The sequence below is a fragment of the Delphinapterus leucas genome, chromosome 1, assembly GCF_059928025.1.
Source record: "Delphinapterus leucas isolate spDelLeu-1000000601 "Yukka" chromosome 1, BTC_Dleu_Yukka2, whole genome shotgun sequence".
Taxonomy (NCBI): domain Eukaryota; kingdom Metazoa; phylum Chordata; class Mammalia; order Artiodactyla; family Monodontidae; genus Delphinapterus; species Delphinapterus leucas.
In genome coordinates this window covers 124,787,096-124,809,503 of record NC_143129.1, presented here as the reverse complement: position 1 = coordinate 124,809,503, position 22,408 = coordinate 124,787,096, and the positions used below count along the sequence as shown (strand labels likewise).

Genomic DNA, 22,408 nt, shown 5'->3' with positions numbered 1-22,408 from the left:
CCTCTCCTCCAGGAAATTTCAAAGATACATTTAGATGTAAAATATATCCTGAAATTTTTATTTTTCTAAATTCAAGATTTAACCTTGAGAAGGCAAAATCAAGAGATGTCAGATGATCTGATCACTTGCTTAAAATAGGATTATAGGTTCCTGAGAAAGAACACTTGTTTACCTATTTAATTAAAGGGACAATAAATAAAAATAAACACAGAAAAATATAACATGATTATACAGAACTTTGTTTCTCAAATGAGGAAACTTTGTTCCTTTTTTTAAAATAATTAAGGGTATTAAAATTTCAACACATAGAACACAGAAAATTTATTCTGTTAAGACAAAATCTCTGGTATGTAGGCAGACGGTAAAGAGTAACCTTTTACCTTTGGTGAAGGGGTCAATCAGTAAACCAAGTAAGCAAGCCCCATAAAACTGAGTGAACTTTGCCAAAATTTTAGCACCTTCCAGTGTTTTTTTCAGATTCAGGTATTACACACCAAGGCAAATAAAATTCACTTCCCTAAAGTTTTGTCCTTCACAATGCTTTTTCATATTCTAGAACAAGCCGATACTTGGAACAAAACTACTCATTTTCTCTTGAAAAATAAAAACACATACATAGTTGTATTTCTCTATCACTATTGGTCCAACTCTAGTGATATAATAATCCTTATTATTATGACTTAATTGTAGAAACTAACTTCTACTTCAGAGAAAGCTGGGAAGCAGGTCATTGAGAACTGTTTTTCACACACGAACATTTTAGCAAAGCTCATGAATATTAACACAACTTTATATATCTATGCATATCCCTTTACACCTTGAAGTGGCAAAAAGAAACATATTTATTAACTTGACCCAAATGTAACTTATTCCATAGCATATCAAAGTAAGAAACAAAAGTATATAAGCTTAAAATTATGTTCAATAATCAATGATTTAATATTCTATCCAAGAAACAATCCAGGCATATTTAATTATTCATTAATTAATTCAATATCAGTCCAAGGTTTTACATTTCCTAAAGATCATGGAAATTATCTATAATCTGACATAATTCAAAACATAATTACTGTTGGAATAAACAAATTTTGTTAGACTTACGATTCAATATGGTGGAACCCAAAATTACATTTTCAAAAATCTTAAACTTCATTTAGGTGTTAGGTTAGCTAATTTGACCAATAAATCATTATAAAAAGTTTAGGAAATCCAGACTAATTAGTCTCTTCATTTAAAAATAAACTGCACTTAAACATATAGTACTATACTTGTATTATACTGATAATTAGAGAAAAAGACACATAGCTGTTTTTCTCTTTAACCCAAATTACAAACCTCTCTAATTTGTCCACAGATTCATCTTACTATGTGAACTTGAATTTTTAAAAATGTTTTTTGAGCTAGTAGTTTTTATCAGAATGACTGTTTTCCTTTAAAGTCTAGCTCATTCAAAGTATTAGAAGTTAATTTTTATAATTTTTCTGTTAATTTGGGGACTAACCCATTTATATAAGTGCCTATTTATCTCTATAAACTAATCAGAACAGAGTTCCTTAATATGAAGCATAATCTGATTTATTAGTTTACACTGCTCAGAAGTGGGAAAGTATTTCATAGATGTGCAATAAGAGGGCAAAGCCTTCCTCAATTATAGACAAACAGACACACTGAGAACTTAAAAGTTTCAGATCTACAACAACTTCAGTCACAGGCCAAAAATAAACTCAACAGTCCAGATCTCAAAGCTGTTTTTCTTTTCAGTGGGCTTTAAATTCTTAACTGATTAGAGCTCTCACACATAGACAAGAGTGAATAAACCAGATTCTCTGTCATTTCTCACCCATGAGAGAAATAGACTTCTATAGCAGACAGAGATCACCAAGTGGGTCATAAAAACATAGTCTTAATCATTGCCACCAATGAGATTAAATTATGAACTGTGCCTGAAGCAGAAACAATAACAAGACACAAAATCAGTAAGGAGGTGAAAAAAAAAATCAGTAAGGAGGGCAAAACCTACATAAATAGAGTCCAAAAAAGTTAAGGCTGTGGAGTGGCTGTGAGAGCCAAGAAAAGACCTGCCTTGGCTTGGGTAGATCTTGAGGTGCCATTCTCAAGCAATGCAGTTTACTTAGCTCTATCTGTTGAGTGTACTTGGGTATCTAAGGAAATGTATAATTTTCAAAATGGTAAAATCATGATGCATATAAATATAAAGTGAATACATGTCAAAAGTTTTATTTAACTCATTATAAAAGGAGGGAACCAATAATATATTAAAACCAATTTCTAGCAACCAATTTAAATCTTAAAACCTAGATGTCTCAATGTATCTTTTTTTTTTTTAAAGCTTCAAGCTCTTTTTTATAGTTCAAAATTAAAGGACAGGATTTTATATTTTATTTATTTATTTGTTTTAAATATTTATTTATTTGGCTGCACGGGGTATTAGATGTGGCACGCGGGACCTTTTAGGTGTGGCATGAGGGATCTAGTTCCCTGATCAGGGATCGAACCCGGGTCCCCTGCACTGGGAGCATGGAGTCTTAGCCATTGGACCACCAGGGAAGTCCCTTGGACAGGATTTTACATTTTAAAATGTTTTTTATCTACAACTTTGTTTAGAAAGTTTCTCTTAAATCGCTCCAGAATTCCAGTCCTTATATACCTGCATCTTTCCTATCAGAGTTCCTTTTATTATTGGAACTACTTAGTTAAGAAGGCCTACAATTCTAAGACTTTAGACAAGATTTCATTTGCTTGAAGTGAATCCAAAAATGGAGGAATAAAAAAAATCAGGGATGTCATAAAATATATAGAAGGTTATAATTTTACAAGTGTAATATGCAGCATGGAGCATGTAATATTCTGCTTCTACATTTGCTATTTCAGAAATAAATGACTCATAGTGGAGACATGGAAGCAACCTAAATGTCTATTGACAGATGAATGGATCAAGAAAATGTATATGTGTGTGTGTACACACACACACACACACACACACACACACACTGGAATATTACTCAGCCATAAAAAAGAATGAAATAATGCTATTTGCAGCAACATGGATGGACCTAGAGATTACCGTATTAAGTGAAGTGAGTCAAAGACAAATATCATATGATATCACTTATATGTGGAATCTAAAAGGATGATACAAATGAACTTATTTACAAAACAGAATTAGACATAGAAAACAAACTTATGGTTACCAAAGGTTATAGCAGGGGGAGGGGGTGGAGATAAATTAGGAGTTCAGCTTTAACAAATACACACTACTATATATGAAATAGGTAAACAAAAAGGACCTACTTTATAGCATAGGGAACTATACTCAATATCTTGTAATCACCTATAATTGAAAATAATCTGATAAATAATATATATATAAAACTGAAACACTTTGCTGTAAATTTGAAACATTGTAAATAAGATATACTTCATTTAAAAAAATGACTCAGTTACTATGTTTCATTGATTCCAAAATGCATATTTCTTCTTATTTAACATCTCAGAAATCTGGGTAAGTTTTATGTTAAGAGCCATTGGCTATTTTTTTCTACCTTTGATGTTTTTGCAATTGGGATGTGTCTTATAGTTAGTGGCATCTTAGGTAAAATATGATACTGTGGTCCCCTGGAAATGCTATTCCGTGACATAATAAAGATGTTAAACCAGAGTAGAAACAGTTTAGATACTGAATGTTAATGAAACTATGTTCATAGTTCTGGTCAGTCACAATATGGTCTTTGAACAAAATTGTAGGTAAAGAGGAATCCTTTTATTTACAAAATGACATGTGTAATATATGAAATGGTGAACAAAGCAGACACTACAGCTCTCATAAAGCTTATAGACTACAGCAGCATTGTCCAGTGGAAACGTAAGGTGATCTACATGTGTAATTTAAAATTTTCTAATAGTCACATTAAAAAAGTAAAAAGTAACAGATGAAATTAAGTTTAAGAAAATACTTTAACCCAATATATCCAAAATATTTCAGCAATCAATACTTTTAAATAATTAATGAGATATTTCTATTTTTCTTACTAAGTCTTTGAAATGGGGTGTGTATTTTATACTTACAACACATCTCAAATCAGAGTGGTCACATTTCAAGTGCTCCATGTGGCTATATTGGACAGCAGAGGTCTAGAGGCAGAGATGAACTTGCTATATATATATATATATATATATATATATATATATATATATATATATATATGTAGCTACTTTTCTTTGGAGGGGAGATATTTTTATTTTTTTGAAGAGGTAAAACATACCAAGTTTCAAAAGTATCAGAGTACTCAGTGAGAAGCTTTCCTTAAATCCTGTCCACAGCCACCCATTTCTCCTCCAGTAGGTAACTGCTTTGGTTCTGTGCATTCCCAAATATATCCATATATTTTTTTCCCTTTGTTTCCCACACAAATAGTAGTAGCATATGGCACATCGGTACATCGTTTGGTACATTCTGTTTTTGTTTTCACTTAACATATTTTGTAAATCTTTCCACACAATGTTTGCAGAGTTTCCTCATTCTTTTTAATGGCTGCATAATGAATACACCATAGTTTATTTCACCTTTTTTTTTTTTTTGCGGTACGCGGGCCTCTCACTGTTGTGGCCTCTCCCATTGCAGAGCACAGGCTCCGGACGCGCAGGCTCAGCGGCCATGGCTCACGGGCCTAGCCGCTCCGTGGCATGTGGGATCTTCCCGGACCGGGGCACGAACCCGTGTCCCCTGCATCGGCAGGCGGACTCTCAACCACTGTGCCACCAGGGAAACCCTATTTCACCTTTTGATGGTTAAAATATTTGTTATTTTTTACTATTATGAAGACTGCTGCTATGAATATTCTGGCACATGTCACTTCATAGCCAAGGGAGTATATTTGCAGGATAAATAGCTAGAAATAGAATTGCTGAATGTGATTACAAGAATTGCTAGAACAGATACTCCCTATAAATATTTCCATTTTGCTCACCATCGTACCCCCAAAACCTAGAATAAATAATATTTGGCACATTATAGGCATCCAGTACATATCTGATGAATGAATTAATAAAGTAGGAAGAGAGGCTTACTTTTCATTACTTCAGCAGTTATTGCCTCGACCTGAATGTTATATTTTGGATAGGATGCTTGTCTTATTCTTATTTTGAGTATTACTTTTCCCAGGAGACATGACCTTTCTCTCTCTGCCTTGGTTTTTCTCACTCTACAACACTCCTCTCCCATCTGATTTAGAGGCAAAAGAAAGCTGGGAAATTACATTACTATTGTGAAATAAAATTCATATTTTAAGGCAAGACAAGAAAATTTTAAACATAAAGATATTCTTCTCTGTCCTTTGGCCTCCGCTGTGCCCCAATGTGCATTGTGTATCTGCATTATGCATCAACCAAACCTCCCCCATCAGCAGGAATACCTGCTCAACCATAAAGAGCAACATTCTCCCAGCATCAACAAGACAGCTCCTTAAAAGATAACATTCTTTCCTGATCTTGTAAGGGGTCACACGACCTACCACGATGACACTTATATCTGGATTATGTAAACTGTCAATAATATGTCATTTGATGTACAGTCCTTTGTCTCAAAAAACATATAACTGTACCTTCACTTGTAACCCGTGGAACAGTCCTCAGAGCTTTCTGAGATGCTCTTCCCAGGTTATAATCCTCAAATTTGGCTCGGATAAAAATTTCCATTTCTTTCTGGGAGCAACGGATTAATTTTTCATCGACACTATTTAACAAGGCAGAATTTTTAAAATAAAAATTATTAGGGCTAGAGACAATCATCACGTAATGATAAAAGGCTCAACTCAGCAGAAATAGATAATTCTAAACTTATATGCATTTAATAAAGTGGCCTCAAGCTAGAAATGCGAATATCAACAGAACTACTGGGCGAAATAATGAAATCTATCATCACAGTAGATCCAACATTCTCTCAATTACTGATAACCCACATAAGTCACTGTGTCAGGAACCCTTCTCCAAATCGTTACGGAATGCAAGGATGTGTGGTGCCATTATTTTCTAATGGGTGCTCAAAAATGCTTAAGTATGACAGTCCTAAAGAAAGCACAATTGAAAACAGCTGTGTTAACACACCTAGTAAATCCGATTTCTGTGGAAAGCTCATAAAAGGCACATTGGTGTTTCTTTGTTGAAAATTCAGTTCCAAATATTTCAGATATTAGTACTTCCTAAAGAAGTGGGGGGAGTAGGTGAGGGAGTCGGTCGTAATGGCCAAGGCAAACAGGAGGGGAATGTGAACACTTCATTAACATTCACTCAAAAACATTTATTGAACACTTAACTACGTGCAACTCTATTAATTACCAGCCATTTCAGATCTTCGAAGTTCAAAGAGTCCCAAGAATAAACGATTTCTTAAAAGTTATTCAGGGGCTTCCCTGGTGGCGCAGGGGTTGAGAATCTGCCTGCCAATGCAAGGGACGAGTTCAAGTCCTGGTCTAGGAAGATCCCACATGCCGCGGAGCAACTGGGCCCGTGAGCGACAATTACTGAGCCTGCGCGTCTGGAGCCTGTGCTCCGCAACAACAGAGGCCGCGATAGTGAGAGGCCCGCGCACCGCGATGAAGAGTGGCCCCCGCTTGCCACAACTAGAGAAAGCCCTTGCACAGAAACGAAGCCCCAACACGGCCATAAATAAATAAATAAATACATTAAAAAAAAAAAGTTATTCAGGTATTTACACATTACTTAAAACCCTTGTAGACAAAACCGCGGACCTTACGAGACGAGAGAATTGGCGCCAGAGACTTTAGGCGCAGGCAGCGAGGACAGCTATGAGCAGTCGGTGGGGTCCTAGGGCAGCCATGGAACTGCTCCTTCCTTCAGGCGGGAGTGTGGTCAGCTATGTCGGGCGCGGGGTGGGGGTGGGGGGACCTGAAGGACGCCTCTGCGCAGGCGCTTGCCGCCTAAATCCGCCCAGCGACAAGCCTACTTCTCTTTTCGGTCTCAGACATGGTGAGTGTGGTAGTGTTTTGGGTTGCTGTGTAGATGAGTCGGGAGGAGACTGGGTAGGCTAATGTTTAAGCAGATCAGGCACCGGTGGGTTGTTTTCTAGGTATTGGAGAATGGTTGAGTTAAGACACAGGCCTTGGAAGATTTTTTGAGGAGTCAGAGACAGGGTGAAGTATTACTTAGCGTTTTCTGCAGATCTCGCGGCTGCACATGCGGCCAGACTTCCTCCTATCCGGCGGGCCTCAGGGTTCAACGACCCGGTTACTTAATCTCTCAAAAAAGCCGGCTAGCTCTCTTTTCCTTCTATATATATATGTACATATATATTTCCTTCCATTTGGCCATGAATATATGGTTCAGAATCTTTATAATTATTAATAGTGTGGTCTTGATCTAGTAAATATTAAAGGGATGTGAAGGAAATTAACTGCTTTGTTCTTATTGGTAGTGATCGTGACCTACTTAAAATAAGAACTAGAGCAGCATCCTCATCACCTGGGGGCTTGTAGAAACTAAGACTAGAGCTGGAGAAGATTAGGCTAAAGGGACTGCTTGCTTGATAAATAACTTTTGGGGAACATGGAAGGTGCTTTGAAACCTGAGTTTCTAGGATTAATAAAATCTCATTAAAGAACTTAACTGAAAATTATGGGCTAGCAAGATTTTTATTTTAATGCTTCAACTTTTTGCCACATGTAAGCCATATGTTGTCTTAAATTCGTAAAGTTTGATAGTGTATGTTTATTTTACTTAACTGTTTAAGTGAAAGATAAGCAAAGAGTGATGAAGACGGAGGTAATTTTTTGGGTCGATGATGAGCTGGCATGTATTCTGAATCTAAAGTTGATTATTACTGCTTTAGCTCTAGAATTACCCTGAGACCTGAAAAATACCTGCATCTTCATGAGGGCTTTAGTTCTTTTTTAGTCAGATACTTTTAAAATTGAAAGTTTTTATATGGCAAGATGAAATCAGAATTCAAATGTGTATTGATTATATGCTCCGGGGTCAAACGTTAAAAGATAAAAATTTATGAAATAACTTTTTGTGTGAAAGGGCACACCGCAGAAGGATGTTATTATCAAGTCAGATGCACCCGACACCCTATTAGTGGAGAAGCATGCAGATTATATAGCATCCTATGGCTCAAAGAAAGATGATTACGTATGTATACTTTTATGTTGAAAAGTTTATTTTTAAAGGTGTTGGCCATTCTGCATAAGCAGGTTAGTATGGCCCATGTTTCTTAAAAATGGTATCCAACTCCTGTGTGCCAAGGACTGGTATCTGTGGTTGAGGGGCAATGGAATTAACCATGGTCTGTACCAACACTTATTTAGAGGCTTTGGCAGACAAAGTAGATTTCCCTTCCTGCCCAGATTTGTAAGAATTTTGAGGCATGGAATAGATTTACTTTTGTAGTTGAGGTAATGCTTTCAAGGTCAATGATGTGTTGGCATGTATTACCTGAGTTTACGGTGATGTGGGATAACACTTAAGCTCTAGAATTACGCTGAGACCTTGAAAAAGTTTAACCTTGAAGAATGGTGTTCCCAGTTTTCCTCTGTGGGAAAATCTTAGAAAAAATTAAATGAACAACTTAATTGGATGTAAATATTTTCCCCTGTAGGATACAAAGAGCTGAAATTTACCATGTTGGGAAATAATCTAGTATTGATGAATTCCCATAACCTTGTAGCTATGGAGTTAGGGCCATGTAACACCATGACTTTAGCTTCATGTGTTCAGTATCTTTAACCTGGCATCAATTCAAACTGACGCATTAAAGTAATTCTGTATTTTAGGAATACTGTATGTCTGAATATTTGAGAATGAGTGGCATCTATTGGGGTCTGACTGTAATGGATCTCATGGGACAGCTACATCGCATGAATAGAGAAGAGATTCTGACATTTATTAAGTCTTGTCAACACGAGTGTGGTGGAATAAGTGCTAGTATTGGACATGATCCTCATCTTTTGTACACTCTTAGTGCTGTCCAGGTAAATACTAATAAAAATTCAGCAGTCTTGGTGATGTATTCTCTTCCGTGAGAGTGGGGAAATTGAAACTAGGTATCAGGAACGTGACAAAATCAGTATCTATGTTAAAAAGTTACTCACCTTTTCAAATGAAGTGTATGTTGTACAAGGTCAATGATGTGATGGCATGTATTAGCTGAATCCAAAGTTGATGTAAATTCTAAAATTACACTGAGACCTTCGATGGTAATTATGTTTATCTTCAGAATATGTAAATATTTGAAAATCACTCAGTGGAGTTAGGTTTGTTTGTTTTGAGCAAGAAAAATCCTTTGAAGTTAAGCCACTGAAATCTTTTATTTATTAGACAGCATGACCTATGCTATCCCAATAGATTACGTTACATAAGTCTTGTCTGATAATAGAAATGTCATGTGGAACATTATTCAGAGAACAGCAAATAGCACAATGGATTACATAAACTGCTCAAAGCCTGTTTACCACATGTGTAGAAGCCTCCTTCATCTGTTTCTTGTATTGGTCAAACTTCTGCATGGCATTTGCTTCTCTCCGTGGCCTGGCCATTTCCTCCCTTTTGTCTCATTTTGCTTTTCATCTAATATCTGGAAATACCAAGCTGCTTGTGGTTCCCTGTTTATACTCTGTCATTTCACAACTCTGTTGTTTTCCGTGGAGTTTTAAAATTTTTATTTATTTTTACATTTTTGGACGAACTGCGCTTGCGGTATCTTAGTTCCCTGACCAGGGATTGAACCCAGGCCCGTGGCAGTGAAAGCGCCAAGTCCTAACCACTGGACCGTCAGGGAATTCCCTCCTTGGAGTTAGCTGTGATTTTGATATTAGTGAAAATCCACAAATAAGGGTTTAAAATCTATGTAAGTTTAGTATATATGAGTCTTAGAGTGCTAAGTTAACAATTTATAAATGGAAAAATAATGCTTTGGGGTTAAAGGTTTGTGTTTGTTGGTAATATCTATAATTTGAATACATAGTAGAAGTAAACATTTGAGAAAAGTTCACAATGTACATAAACAAAAGGACATGCTTGCTTGACAACTTAAAAGGTAGTTGAGGAAGAACATTGTTAGGACAACCTTACCAGTGTTGAAGAGGTATTTACTTACCATGGTTTGTTTTTGTTACAGATTCTTACTCTCTATGATAGTATTAATGTTATTGATGTAAATAAAGTTGTGGAATATGTTCAGAGTCTACAGAAAGAAGATGGTTCTTTCGCTGGAGATATTTGGGGTAATGTCCCTTTAATCCATGGCACCCAAAATACCAATCCAAAAATGTTCTGCTTTGGTGTTTATTGTAGTGATAAGCTTTGTTGCAAATTTTAAAGTTCAGCGAATTGGGGGCTTTGCTAGTAACTTACCAGGAGATTTTTAAGTTTTTCATCTTTTCAGGTCCCACTAAGCAGCTGGTCTAACTGGAGTTAATGGTCTGCTGGAAGTTCCAGCATGCACTGTGCTAGTTATATCAGCATACAGGAGTACTGGAACAGAGGGGGCCAGTCTAAAAGATAAGGTAGGTGAAACTTTTTTCCCCAATATTTGGTGGCTTTGTAAAGTTTTTTTAAAACTTTCTGGCAAGGGGAAAATATTCAAAAAAAACTTTACAAACTTACTGAATATTTGAGTGGAGGGAGGGAATAGTATTTGACTTGATAAATGTAGATAATCTCTGCTTTAGGGCTGAATACAGTGCAGGCAGGAGAGACCAGCTGCTTCATGGGATGTGAAAATCTACTTTTATGTAATAGGGTAAGTTTATTATCATTCTGAGAAATTGACTAGTCTTTCTTTCTGTCACCTTTCTGGGGCTTTGAAAGCAATTTATTTGCTTATATTTTTCACAAAGCAGTTTTCTAGTTCTTAGTTTCCTTTGAAATAAAGTAAGTGATTATGGATCACTTTTTAAAGATTTAGCTTTCCTCCTGGTGACTAACATGTATTTACATGTTAAGCCTGAACTCTTGGAAATTTAACCATGGTAGTTGTACAGATGTTGTTTTTAATTAACTTTTACTACATAATATGATCAGAAGCCTCTGATAACAAAATGTTTTGGCTTGATCCCTTTATTTTTAGGAGAAATCGACACAAGATTCTCTTTTTGTGCGGTGGCAACTTTGGCTCTATTGGTAAGTTTTAAATGTTGTATTGGAATGATTAAGCTTCCATGATGATTCTGGAATTTAATAGGTATATTTTGTTTACAGGGGAAGCTGGATGCTATTAATGTGGAAAAGGCAATCGAATTTGTTTTATCATGTATGAACTTTGATGGTGGATTTGGTTGCAGGCCAGGTTCTGAATCCCATGCTGGGCAGGTAATTTATCAATCTAGATTAAAATGTAGTGTCAGTTTTGAAGGGATAACCCGTGTAATTGGGAAAATAACAAGTTAATTTGACTGAATGTAATATAATGTGGGATGTTATATAAGAATTAATTGCTGATTAAGGAAGGCGTTTTTTACAGTAGTGTACTTTGTATGCAGTCCCCTGTTGGTGAAATCCTCTGACCCAGGTAAACGTAAGTAGTTTCGTAATTACCAAAAATATATTTTGATTTTCAATTAGTTTTTAACCAGGTGAAAACATTCCCTACCTATCCCCAAGACCTGTTTGCTTGTGCCAGAGGATGTTGTATATGTAAATGGTTGTCAAATAAAGCTTGCTTTTAGCCATGAAGAAATTGTGACAGTAGTCTTGCATTGCAAAGTTGCATCCTAGTAGTGTTGGATTTGTTCAAATAATTGTGTTCTTGTTTGCAATTCTTACTGTCAGCAAATTTTTAGATAGAAAATGGAGCTTTAATAATTTAAGTAGTTTTTATCACCATGTTACTGTTGAAAAGCTATTATACACATGTACTTTATGTCTGTAATTTTAGATCTATTGTTGCACAGGATTCCTGGCTATTACTAGTCAGTTGCATCGAGTAAATTCTGATTTACTTGGTTGGTGGCTTTGTGAACGACAGCTTCCATCAGGTGGACTCAATGGAAGGCCAGAGAAGGTATCTATCGTTTCATAAGATTAACTTTTTTTTTTTTTTTTGGCGGTACGCGGGCCTCTCCCATTGCGGAGCACAGGCTCCGGACGCGCAGGCTCAGTGGCCATGGCTCACAGGCCCAGCCGCTCCGCGGCATGTGGGATCTTCCTGGACTGGGGCGCGAACCCGTGTTCCCTGCATCGCCAGGCGGACTCTCAACCACTGCGCCACCAGGGAAACCCAAGATTAACTTTTTAAGTTTTATAATCTGGATTGAGCACTTAAATTTTTGTCTTATATATCTCAGTATTGCTCTTGTAAATGGATAATGAGCTTTTCACCTTAACTACTTTGCATTATGTATATCTGGGAGTCAAAGGCTTCTATTAACACATGCATCTTGTACAGAAATCTCCATGCCCACTTATGGGGGGTGGGGAAGGACAGTGGATTTGCCAAATGAAAGATTTTTTTAAAAAATTGGATTACAACATTTTTATTTAAAATCTTTGTTAATTTTTAAAGAAAAACCCAATTTGTTTAGCTCTCACACACTCTGAATTGGGTCTGTAACGACCAGGTAGTAAATATTTTTAGCTTTGACCTATGGTCTTGTTACACATACGAATTTCATAATTTTCCCATCGCAAAACTATTATTTTTAAAAATCATTTACACATACTAAAAGCTATTCCTGCGGTCTAGATTTGACTCAGTGGCTGTAGCCTGCTGAGCCCCTGACCTAAAATATGATAGAGCATGGTGATGCTTTTATCTGGGTCATTGTATTTTTGTTTAATTTTGCTTGCTCAGTATTTCTGAATAAGTTAATGGGTAGGAAAATAACCACAAGTGGTTTCTAGTTAAGATCCAATGAAAAACCTGGGCAGCTTTTCAATAAGTAGAAGATGGTTGGGGGTGAGGATCGCACTTAAAATCTAGGACAGCTTTTTTTTTTTTTTTTTTTTTGGCGGTTCGCGGGCCTCTCACTGCTGTGGCCTCTCCCATTGCGGAGCACAGGCTCCGGACGCGCAGGCTCAGTGGCCATGGCTCACGGGCCCAGCCGCTCCGTGGCATGTGGGATCTTGCTGGACCGGGGCGCGAACCCCAGTCCCCTGCATCAGCAGGTGGACTCAACCACTGGGCCGCCAGGGAAGCCCTAGGACAGCTTTTAATGTGCCTGTGAATCACCTAAGGATCTTGTTGAAATTCGGTCTGAGGTGGGAACTTCTGCATTTCTTGAGTTACCATGATTTGAGGAGCCAGGGTGATTTTTTTTTTTTTTTTAAGCAGGTTGTGTACTGCTTGGACAGCACTTATTGAAAATGCTCTACCTAAGGCAGTGGAACATATAGTACCATAGATCTCATGAGCCTTACCACCAGATTCTTGGATTAAGGGGCTTATTTAGGTATTCATTGCAAATAGAAGATAAGGTAGATGGATGGTTATCACTGAGTACTGAAACTGAAACATTCAGCGTGGTTTTCTATGGAATGGAGTGTTTGGTCTTCTCTTTAACAGTGATTATCTTTAATTCTAAGCAATTGTATTTATGGACTTTAGTGTTTCAAACACTGCATTGTCAATATATCCTTTGATTCCCTTCCCACCCCCAATATTTGGGCCAGAAAGTAAAATTGAGGCAACTTGTGGCTTTTTCCTCCTAGTTACCAGATGTGTGCTATTCTTGGTGGGTGTTGGCTTCCCTAAAGATAATTGGAAGGCTTCATTGGATTGACAGAGAGAAACTGCGCAGTTTCATTTTAGCATGTCAAGATGAAGAAACGGGAGGATTTGCGGACAGGCCAGGAGATATGGCAAGTATATTTGTGACTGTTTATGTAACAGTTAAAATTTTCAGTGTTGCTTTGTGTTTTAAGGGTTCTAAGTTTCCAGAATTAGGAATGGGGGGTGGGGGGAAAGGATGGTATTTCCAAGTGTTGCTTTGAAGGGATGCTTTTTAAATAGTTGTCATTTAAGAATATATGAAAGATCTAAAACAAGTTTACAGAAATTTCTGGTCACTTATTGCCAAGAAATGAGTGTGTGGACCAGGTTCTGTGTTTAAAAACACAATTTGAAACCATTATTTCAGAAAACTTTAAGCATATGTTCAAATAAAGGGAATACAATAGGCTCCAGTATAATCATTGTTCAGAAGCAGGGTTTTAGAAGTTTTCATTTTGTAATACTCTATAAATTCTTATTTTTTTTAATAGGTAGATCCTTTTCATACTCTATTTGGAATTGCTGGATTGTCACTTTTGGGAGAAGAACAGATTAAACCTGTTAGCCCTGTTTTTTGCATGCCTGAAGAAATACTTCGGAGAGTGAATGTTCAGCCTGAACTAGTGAGCTAGGTTAGATCCCTTGATGCAAAAGTTGCTTAGTGTAGTTTTACTGTCTTAACATTTCAGTATTTGAAGTGCTTAACAAACTTAATGGCTGCCATGTTAATATTTTGTACGTGAATTGTGTTGATTTTAATAAATTATATAATTATACATACTGTAAATTAGAGACCTTTATTGTACTTTCAGCTTTCCGTTTTCTTCTGGAATGCTGTTATTCTGAGCGTAATATTTTGTTTATGCTTCAATGTATTTATCTTGTTCGTCTCCATAACAGCAAACTGAGTTGAACTCTATTTAGCTGATGAAGTCTTGTGTTCTGATTTTCCCATGTACTCCCTTGATATGTTATATATAACTATAGTTAATATAAATTGGTCTTTGTCAATGAGAATGTTAACTGATAAAGAATTGATGAACCCCATAGAAATTAAAAGATGAAAAAAATAAATGGCTGAAATTTGGGAATATTTCATATGTTTGTGGTTACTGAGCTGGTTACAAAGTGATTTAAGTAAGTGACAATTCACCATCTTGGAATAGGATTGCAATCTGGACTATATTCTCACTTTCTAATATTTTATGTCAGAATGCCAAGGGAGATTGTTGGCTTTTTTCCCTGCGGAGTAAGGAAACACAAGTTGATAGTTGCCACAGTATTTTTTTGTTAACTGTGTTTTCAGAAAGATGAGACCACAGCTAATCTCTTATAAGAGTTTTATGTTCTTGGTGAAAATGAAGTATTTTAATGAACATTTTTCTTGATGGAAGTTGAAATTTGCTCAAGTGTCTTTGCAATACCCTGTGTAAGAGTTAGAGAATCTTCTTACATGTGTGTAGTGATGATTCTCAACACTTGGCCAATGTGAGATTGAAATGTCTAGCATTGTTTTTTTTTTGTTTTTTTTTGGCGGTACGCGGGCCTCTCACTGTTGTGGCCTCTCCCGTTGCGGAGCACAGGCTCCAGACACGTAGACTCAGCGGCCATGGCTCACGGGCCTAGCTGCTCCGTGGCATGTGGGATCTTCCCGGACCGGGTGGACCGGGGCATGAACCCGTGTCCCCTGCATCGGCAGGTGGACTCTCAGCCACTGTGCCACCAGGGAAGCCCTAGCATTGTTTTTTACCAGTTCACTAATTTGAAGGGTTTGAGTTGCATTTGCCAGTATTTTGTTTCTGAAGGTTTGGAAGTCATTGGATGGAACATAATTTTATTTAAGTGCTGTCATTGGAAGTTGGAGTTTTGAGGACCGCAGTCATTGCATGTGGATGAACTGTTCTATGAAAACCTGATTTATTGACGTATTAACAATTGCACGAATTGAGTGATGCATTTCTTCTAATAGTATCCAGAGTATTCTGTTTTCAATCCTGGCACCTCTACGAAGTTGGTATTACTGTGTATTCAAGAAAAGTAAGCAGGCACAAAATTTCCCAAAGGTCATTTGTTGTAAAGCTAGTTTGAGTTTTTGTAGTCTGCTCTTAACCAGTTCATACCTATGTGTGAAAACCCAGTACTAGAAATTGAGAGAGAGGAAACTGTCCAAGAGATAACTCTTCTTAACCTGGTTCCTCCTATACTGTGCACACAGCCATATGCTTACTGGGTGAAGGGCAATCTTGCAGTGATAACAGCCCTGTGAATATTTAAGCTGTAAGGGGTTAGTGGCTCTTTAGCCAGGAAACCAATGTTAAATGGTTTGTACTACTGTGTGAGCATTAAATTTGTTTCCACTATCACAGGCACTGCGTGCACAGTGATGACAGTTTATGTAATTAAAAAGAAACTAGTGTATTTGGAGGTATGTGCGATATGTTAGCCCCAAATACCTTGTGATAAGGAAATAAGGTGCAGTGCGAATAATGGGTCTGCCAAGTTGGATTGATGGGCCCAGAATTCCTTTCAGCTGAGGAGGTCTGTACCTTACATTTAGCTCGACCAAATCCTGTGGGAGGTGACGGGACCGGAACGCGTGGAAGTACGTTCCTCTGTGTGGATGGGGGGGGAGGGGCGGGGAAGGTGGGCGGTTGCAGCACGGGCTCTGCGCCTGCGCCATGAGGCTTCGTGCGCCTGCGCACCATACTCGCACTTTTCCCGGCGTCGCTTCTGCCTTTGGGCCCTGCGGAGGGGTGTTCTGAGAGGGCTTATGAGCATGCTGAGGCCTGAGGTCCCACCAGCTTCGCCTTCTGTCCCTGCAGTTTCCCCTTCCTCGGTAGAGGCTCGGTCCCAGGGTCCCCGCTACAATTTCGGACTCCAGGAGACTCCTCAGAGATGTCCTTCAGCCCAGGCCGCCTCTTCGTCCTCCCCTCCAGGCACGTCTGGAGCGGCGGGCGACCGGAGCGGCAGCAGCAGCCTCCCTCGGCACCCGCCCAGCGCGCGGCCAGCTCAAGGCAAGGAGCGGTTGTGTGAATTCCCGGAGGCTCAGGGAGCTGTGGTTGGTGGTTACCACAGAGAAGTATCAGTTGGGGTTTGTTTGGAAGATGAGAATGGGATGCTCCGGGAATTTAGTGTTTCTGAGTGACTAAAGGGCTGGACTCTACTTCAAATTAGTTTCATTACAAGGCTGTGATGGCGGGTGGCTCGGTTCTGAGGCGGGTTGCATTAACGTCCGGTGTGATGTCCCAGCTCTCTGCCCCTGATGACAGATGCCTGAATTTGTGCGTGAGTTTGGTGATAGAAGTGGTTGAACCTCTCGGCTCCTGAGCTTAACTCACCAAGTCCTTCTAGGATGCCGTGAAAACAGACCAGATTTAACATTTTATCTAATTGAGGTGAATGATATGTTTAGTCTGAAAAATGTCTTTCAAGGAGAGTTCAACTCGTTTATTTTATATTCAGTCACTCTCCATGGCAAAACCATCACCTTTTTTTCCAGACAACATTGCAAATCAATGATAAGGTAACAAATGCCAAATTCAGTGGTCACTTTTCGGTTCATCTTGTGTGACCTTTCCACTGTGTTTAATGTTCTTGACCGGTCTTCTCAAACCGTCTTAATTTGCTTTCGTTGATTCCACTCTCCCCTGTTTTTCTCCTGCCTTCCAGAGAACTATGCTTACCTTTGTTAGTTCCCAAATTATTGGTTTGTTCTTGGAGGTTTTTTCCTAGGCCACTTCTGTCTGGGTGTGACTATCACCACAGCCCAGATCTCATCTATGCTCCAGATTCCTATTTCAGTCTGTTCTGAAGTTTCTGGTGAGGAACCAGTGGAAATCCTCAGACTCACTATATGATTAATTTAATTCATCTCTCTGCAGCTCCTCAACCTGTTTCTCTTACTTATCTCAGTCATTGGGTTTTCTAAATCTTAAACCTAGGAGACCAATAATTTGAGTATTCCCTCACTCATAACATCCAAATAGTTAAATTCTATCTGACTTTATCTTTTAAATAATTATGTACTTTTCTATCTCTGTGCCATTACAGGCCCTTATGATTTTATGTCTGAGTTATTGCCTCATACTCCTAAGTATTCTTTCTTTCAAGCTTACTTACAGTGTCGCTAGAGTTATATGGAAAATGAAACTCTTTTTTTAATTCTCTCTTTTTTAAAATTAATTAATTTATTTTTGGCTGCATTGGGTCTTCGTTGCTGCATGCCGGATTTTCTCTAGTTGTGGCGAGCAGGGGCTACTCTTCGTTGAGGTGTGCAGGCTTCTCATTGCAGTGGCTTCTCTTGTGGAGCACGGTCTCTAGGCACACAAGCTTCAGTAGTTGCAGTACGCGGGCTCAGTAGTTGCGGCTCATGGGCTCTAGAGCACAGGCTCAGTAGTTGTGGTGCACCGGCTTAGTTGTTCCGCGGCATGTGGGATCTTCCCGGACCAGGGCTTGAACCTGTGTCCCCTGCCTTGGCAGGTGGATCCTTAACCACTGCACCACCAGGGAGGTCCCGGAAAATGAAAATCTTATGTCACTTGGCACTTCAGTCCGTGACTCTGTATTTGCAGTTAAAAAAATCATACTTTTTTTTTTAAATCATATTCTTTATCAGGACATCCAAGGCCATTTGGGATCTGTTTTCAATTTTTGCAGTCTTATCTCTTATCATTTCTTAATAATTACCCTACTTTCTAACCTAACTGACCTACTTGCAGTTCCTCCAAGGCAACATACATGTTTACGTTGTCAGTATAATCCCCCCTTCGTGAAATGCTTTTTCAACAGTAATAACATCCACTAATTAACGAGCACTACTCTGTTCTAGCTTCTTACTTGGCATTTTGTATCTCTGATCCTCACAATAATTCTGCAAGGTAGATTTTTCTTTTGTCCCAATTTTACAGAGGGAGTTTGCCACCCCATGGTTTATAGTGTTGGAGAGGAGTTAGGGCTGTATATGAAGGTTTGAGAATTGTCAGGAAATAGATATTAATAGAAACCAAAATAATAGATGAGATGCCCAGAGAAAATGTATAATTTTGATTTTGAGAGAAAGTGAAAAAGTATGGAACCTTGGGAAGCCAACAGTCAAGAGTCAGACAGAGGGAAAAAGGACCTGGCAAAGGAAACTAAAAAGAAGTGGTTTAAGGAGAATCAAGATAGAGAGTTGTCATGGAAATCAAGGGGAAGAGGAGAAAAGAGACCCAATATATACTTTTAAGAACTTCTGTGTGTGCCCACAACATTGTAAATCAACTATACTTCAAGTAAAAAACAAACAAAAAAACCTCTTATGTGCCAAGACACTATGCTAGGTTGTTTATGTACATTCCTTCATATTTTATGACAACCCTATAAAATAGGTAATGTCTTACATCAGCAGGTAAGTAACTAAACAAGGAACTGAATCAAAGTGAGCCTAAAACTCTACACCAGTTACCTGGGAGGAGACAGTTTCAATGAAGAGGTCAACAGAGGAAAAGATGTGTTATAATTACTATACAAAGAAAATATATCTGGTATATTTGAAGATTAGAAGGTAGTTTGTGATTTTACCAAGAATAGTCTCAGTCAACTTGTATAAGAAAAAGACATATTAGCAAGCACTTTTCATTATACTTTAGTACAAGATTATTTATCAGTAATGTTAAACTTGTCATAATTTGTTACACTAAAAAATCATTATCAGATGAAGTTTTATAGAGATTATAAGAATTAGTACAACATTGCATAATTTGGAATCTTTAAGAACTGATATTTAATTTTTTTTGAATTTAGATTCATACTTTACAAACAAAAGATCTTATGCAGAAAACACACTTGCATCACATTTTACTCTCGGTACAAGCTCATCCTCTGCGCGAGATAGTAATTATCCTCAAATACTAAAAACTCCATTATCTGCTGGAAATCCCCAGAGACCAGGTTATAAAAGTTGGACACTGCAAATGGAATATTCAGGTAAAGTGAGTGGAATATTGGCCTAATTGATCTTTTGAAACTTTTAAAAATTATATATTAGAGTAGTTAAGTTAATATGAAGTTACTTGTAACTAATATGGAAGACTGAATGATAAATACATCAATTTAGCCATATCTACAATTTGAAGCTGGATTAATAAGTCTACATAGTTTGTGATATTGTTTGTTAAAAAATGCAGGTCTACATTATTTTATCATTCTGACAAAAAAAGCACAAGAAAGAAAGCCCTTCCTTCTATACGTTTGCTTAAATCTAAAAGTTGATCCTGATAATACTATTGAATGATTTTTTAATACTTAAATTTTAGAATTTATCTAAATGTAGATTTTCTTGAGGGGAAAATGGGTGAAATAGGTCTACATGTATAAACATCTCTTGGTTCAAAGATATATGAATGTATACATTTGCAAAATAATGACAAATTGTTTTTCTGAGTGGTTCTACCAACATACACTCTTACTAGCAATATATGAGCGTTCTTGTTGATCTGTATCCTATCCAGCATTTGGTACTGTCAGACTCCTTAATATTTACCAGTCTAGCAGCTGTAAAATACTACCTAACTATAGTCTGAATTTGCATTTTCCTGGTTATAAATGAGGTTGATTATCTTTTTTAAGTTGTCCATCTTTTTTGCTGGACTATAAACTCCATGAAGACAGAGACTGTAGCAGTGAAGATACAATCTGAAGTAGAACCATACAATAATTTAAACAGGGAAGATTTAATATGAAGAACTATTAAACTCATAAAAGAGTAACTATAGGATATAAGGAAACTCTATGAGGCACCCTAGGGCTAAGGGGACTCCTAAGAGGTCCTACTTGGAAGTGGCCCCCTTCTGGGTCCCATTTCCAACGCTGGGGTACTGACCTCTTTGGAGAAGGTGAATACTGAATGGCAATTTCAGTAGTGACCGCAGATTTGCCAGGCCAGGCAAACAGGAAGCGGGCAGGGTGGGTGAACTATAGCTGGTGGCTAGAACATGGCTGTGCAATGGGAGTGGGCTCTGGTGTGGGTTGGAGGCCTGGAGCGCACAGTCTCCCTGTTAGGAGGGGTGGTGGCATCAAGAGGACTATGGGAGACAGACTGAATAGAGAGTGAAAGAGCCGAAGGAATTAGTATGGGCGGGAGGCCTGGAATGCAGGATATCTCTGTTGAGAGGGCTGTAAGATGATTGTTACCGTGCCATGCTGCGGTTGTGTGATTGCCAGAGGACAGCACATTCTGGGTATGTAGCTGGGCACATCACCACCAGATGTCCTCATACCTACACTGCTGACCCAGTGGAAACTGCCAGAGAGCCCTTCATCATGCAAGGTCCCTCCAGTGCCCTCAATTGAGAAAACTTAACATTATGCACACTTTTCTTTTAAACATCTTTATTGGAGAATACATTATGCACACTTTAAAGGAGAAATATACAGCAATTCTGTCCACTGTTGCAGAGCTTACATTGAAGTGTGAATTTGGAGCCGAGTGACAATAAATTGATAACTGGCATAACTCCTTTGGCTATTCAATGTCCATATATGTCATTCTACACACATTTGGATTCCTTTACAACAACAAAATAACTCTGTGTTTCTACCTAACAGGATGTATACATCTGTACTTACAAGTGAGGGGGTTCTCACTCTTTCCTAAAATGAGAAGATTCATAGTCCCAACAGTCATTGCATATTAATTATCTCAAATTCAGTCGTGGTCCCACTGAATATTGTGTTACTTAAAGACTAAGTTGTAAAGTTAACCTCCAATAACTTGTGCATAAATTTTTAAAAGTGAAAAGAGGGAAAAATGGTTAGTTTATACAAATAAACATGCATATAACAAAGCATAGAGAAAATATCCAAAGCTACTGCAGTTTGTTTTTTTTTTTTTTTTTTTTTTTTGCGGTGGCGGGTACACGGGCCCCTCACCGTTGTGGCCTCTCCCGCTGCGGAGCACAGGCCCTGGACGCGCAGGCTCAGCGGCCATGGCTCACGGGCCCAGCCGCTCCACGGCACGTGGGATCTTCCTGGACTGGGGCACGAACCCGTGTCCCCCGCATTGGCAGGCGGACTCTCAACCACTGCACCATCAGGGAAGCCCTGCAGTTTGTATTTCTGTAATTGGTCACGAGGTTATAGTTGATATCTATGGCTTCCTTCCACTACCCATTCTATTTCCCTTACCTGCAGCAATACGGGTGGAATGATCCAGACCTTCATTCCTGAAGGGTCTGAGTCCTTGGTCATTCTGCCTCTTATTGGTTGCTGTAGTTTTCCATTAACATTTACTATTGGAAATACTAAGGGGTGCCTTAGAGCAGGGGTTCCCATCTCCCGAGTCGTGGACCAGTACCTGTCCATGGCCTGTTAGGAACTGGGCCGCACAGCAGGAGGTGAGCGGCGGGTGAGCAAGCGAAGCTTCATTTATATTTACAGCCGCTCCCCATCACTCCCCATCGCTTGCATTACCGCCTGAACCTACCCCCTCCCCCATCCATGGAAAAATTGTCTTCCACGAAACCAGTCCCCAGTGCCAAAAGAGGTTGGGGACCGCTGCCTTAACCCCCTGAGCTCCATATATAGTCCACTTTGCCTCCATTGTGTATAGCGACATGATATCCCCTTGGCAGTTAGGAGCAACCACCCCATCCATAGATGACCCCTCCCCCCCCTTTTTTTGCCTATTGG

The 22,408-nt window shown here is 38.5% G+C and overlaps 2 protein-coding genes and 3 non-coding genes across 5 annotated transcripts in view; all 5 read left to right on the top strand.

The window, feature by feature from the left end:
* Positions 1 to 6,908: 6,908 nt before the first annotated feature.
* On the top strand, positions 6,909 to 14,517 carry RABGGTB (Rab geranylgeranyltransferase subunit beta). Its single transcript, XM_022581069.2, is given in 11 exon segments — positions 6,909 to 7,005; positions 8,059 to 8,166; positions 8,808 to 9,005; positions 10,151 to 10,256; positions 11,102 to 11,154; positions 11,233 to 11,343; positions 11,909 to 12,034; positions 13,681 to 13,702; positions 13,705 to 13,736; positions 13,738 to 13,830; positions 14,233 to 14,517. Coding segments are annotated over 11 exon segments (993 nt in total). The 5' UTR covers positions 6,909 to 7,002; the 3' UTR covers positions 14,374 to 14,517.
* Positions 7,809 to 7,887, top strand: LOC115801858 (small nucleolar RNA SNORD45). Its single transcript, XR_004022221.1, has one exon. It is a non-coding gene; the product is annotated as a small nucleolar RNA SNORD45 (small nucleolar RNA).
* Positions 8,443 to 8,525, top strand: LOC115801859 (small nucleolar RNA SNORD45). Its single transcript, XR_004022222.2, has one exon. It is a non-coding gene; the product is annotated as a small nucleolar RNA SNORD45 (small nucleolar RNA).
* Positions 9,154 to 9,225, top strand: LOC115801857 (small nucleolar RNA SNORD45). Its single transcript, XR_004022220.1, has one exon. It is a non-coding gene; the product is annotated as a small nucleolar RNA SNORD45 (small nucleolar RNA).
* Positions 14,518 to 14,631: 114 nt separating the features above from the next.
* Positions 14,632 to 22,408, top strand: part of MSH4 (mutS homolog 4) — a 98,152-nt gene continuing 90,375 nt past the window's right edge. Inside the window, exons 1-2 of the mRNA XM_022581067.2 lie at positions 14,632 to 16,755; positions 19,523 to 19,705. Coding sequence (XP_022436775.2) covers positions 16,362 to 16,755; positions 19,523 to 19,705 — 577 coding nt within the window. The 5' untranslated portion in view covers positions 14,632 to 16,361. The remainder of the gene's footprint in view (positions 16,756 to 19,522; positions 19,706 to 22,408) is intronic.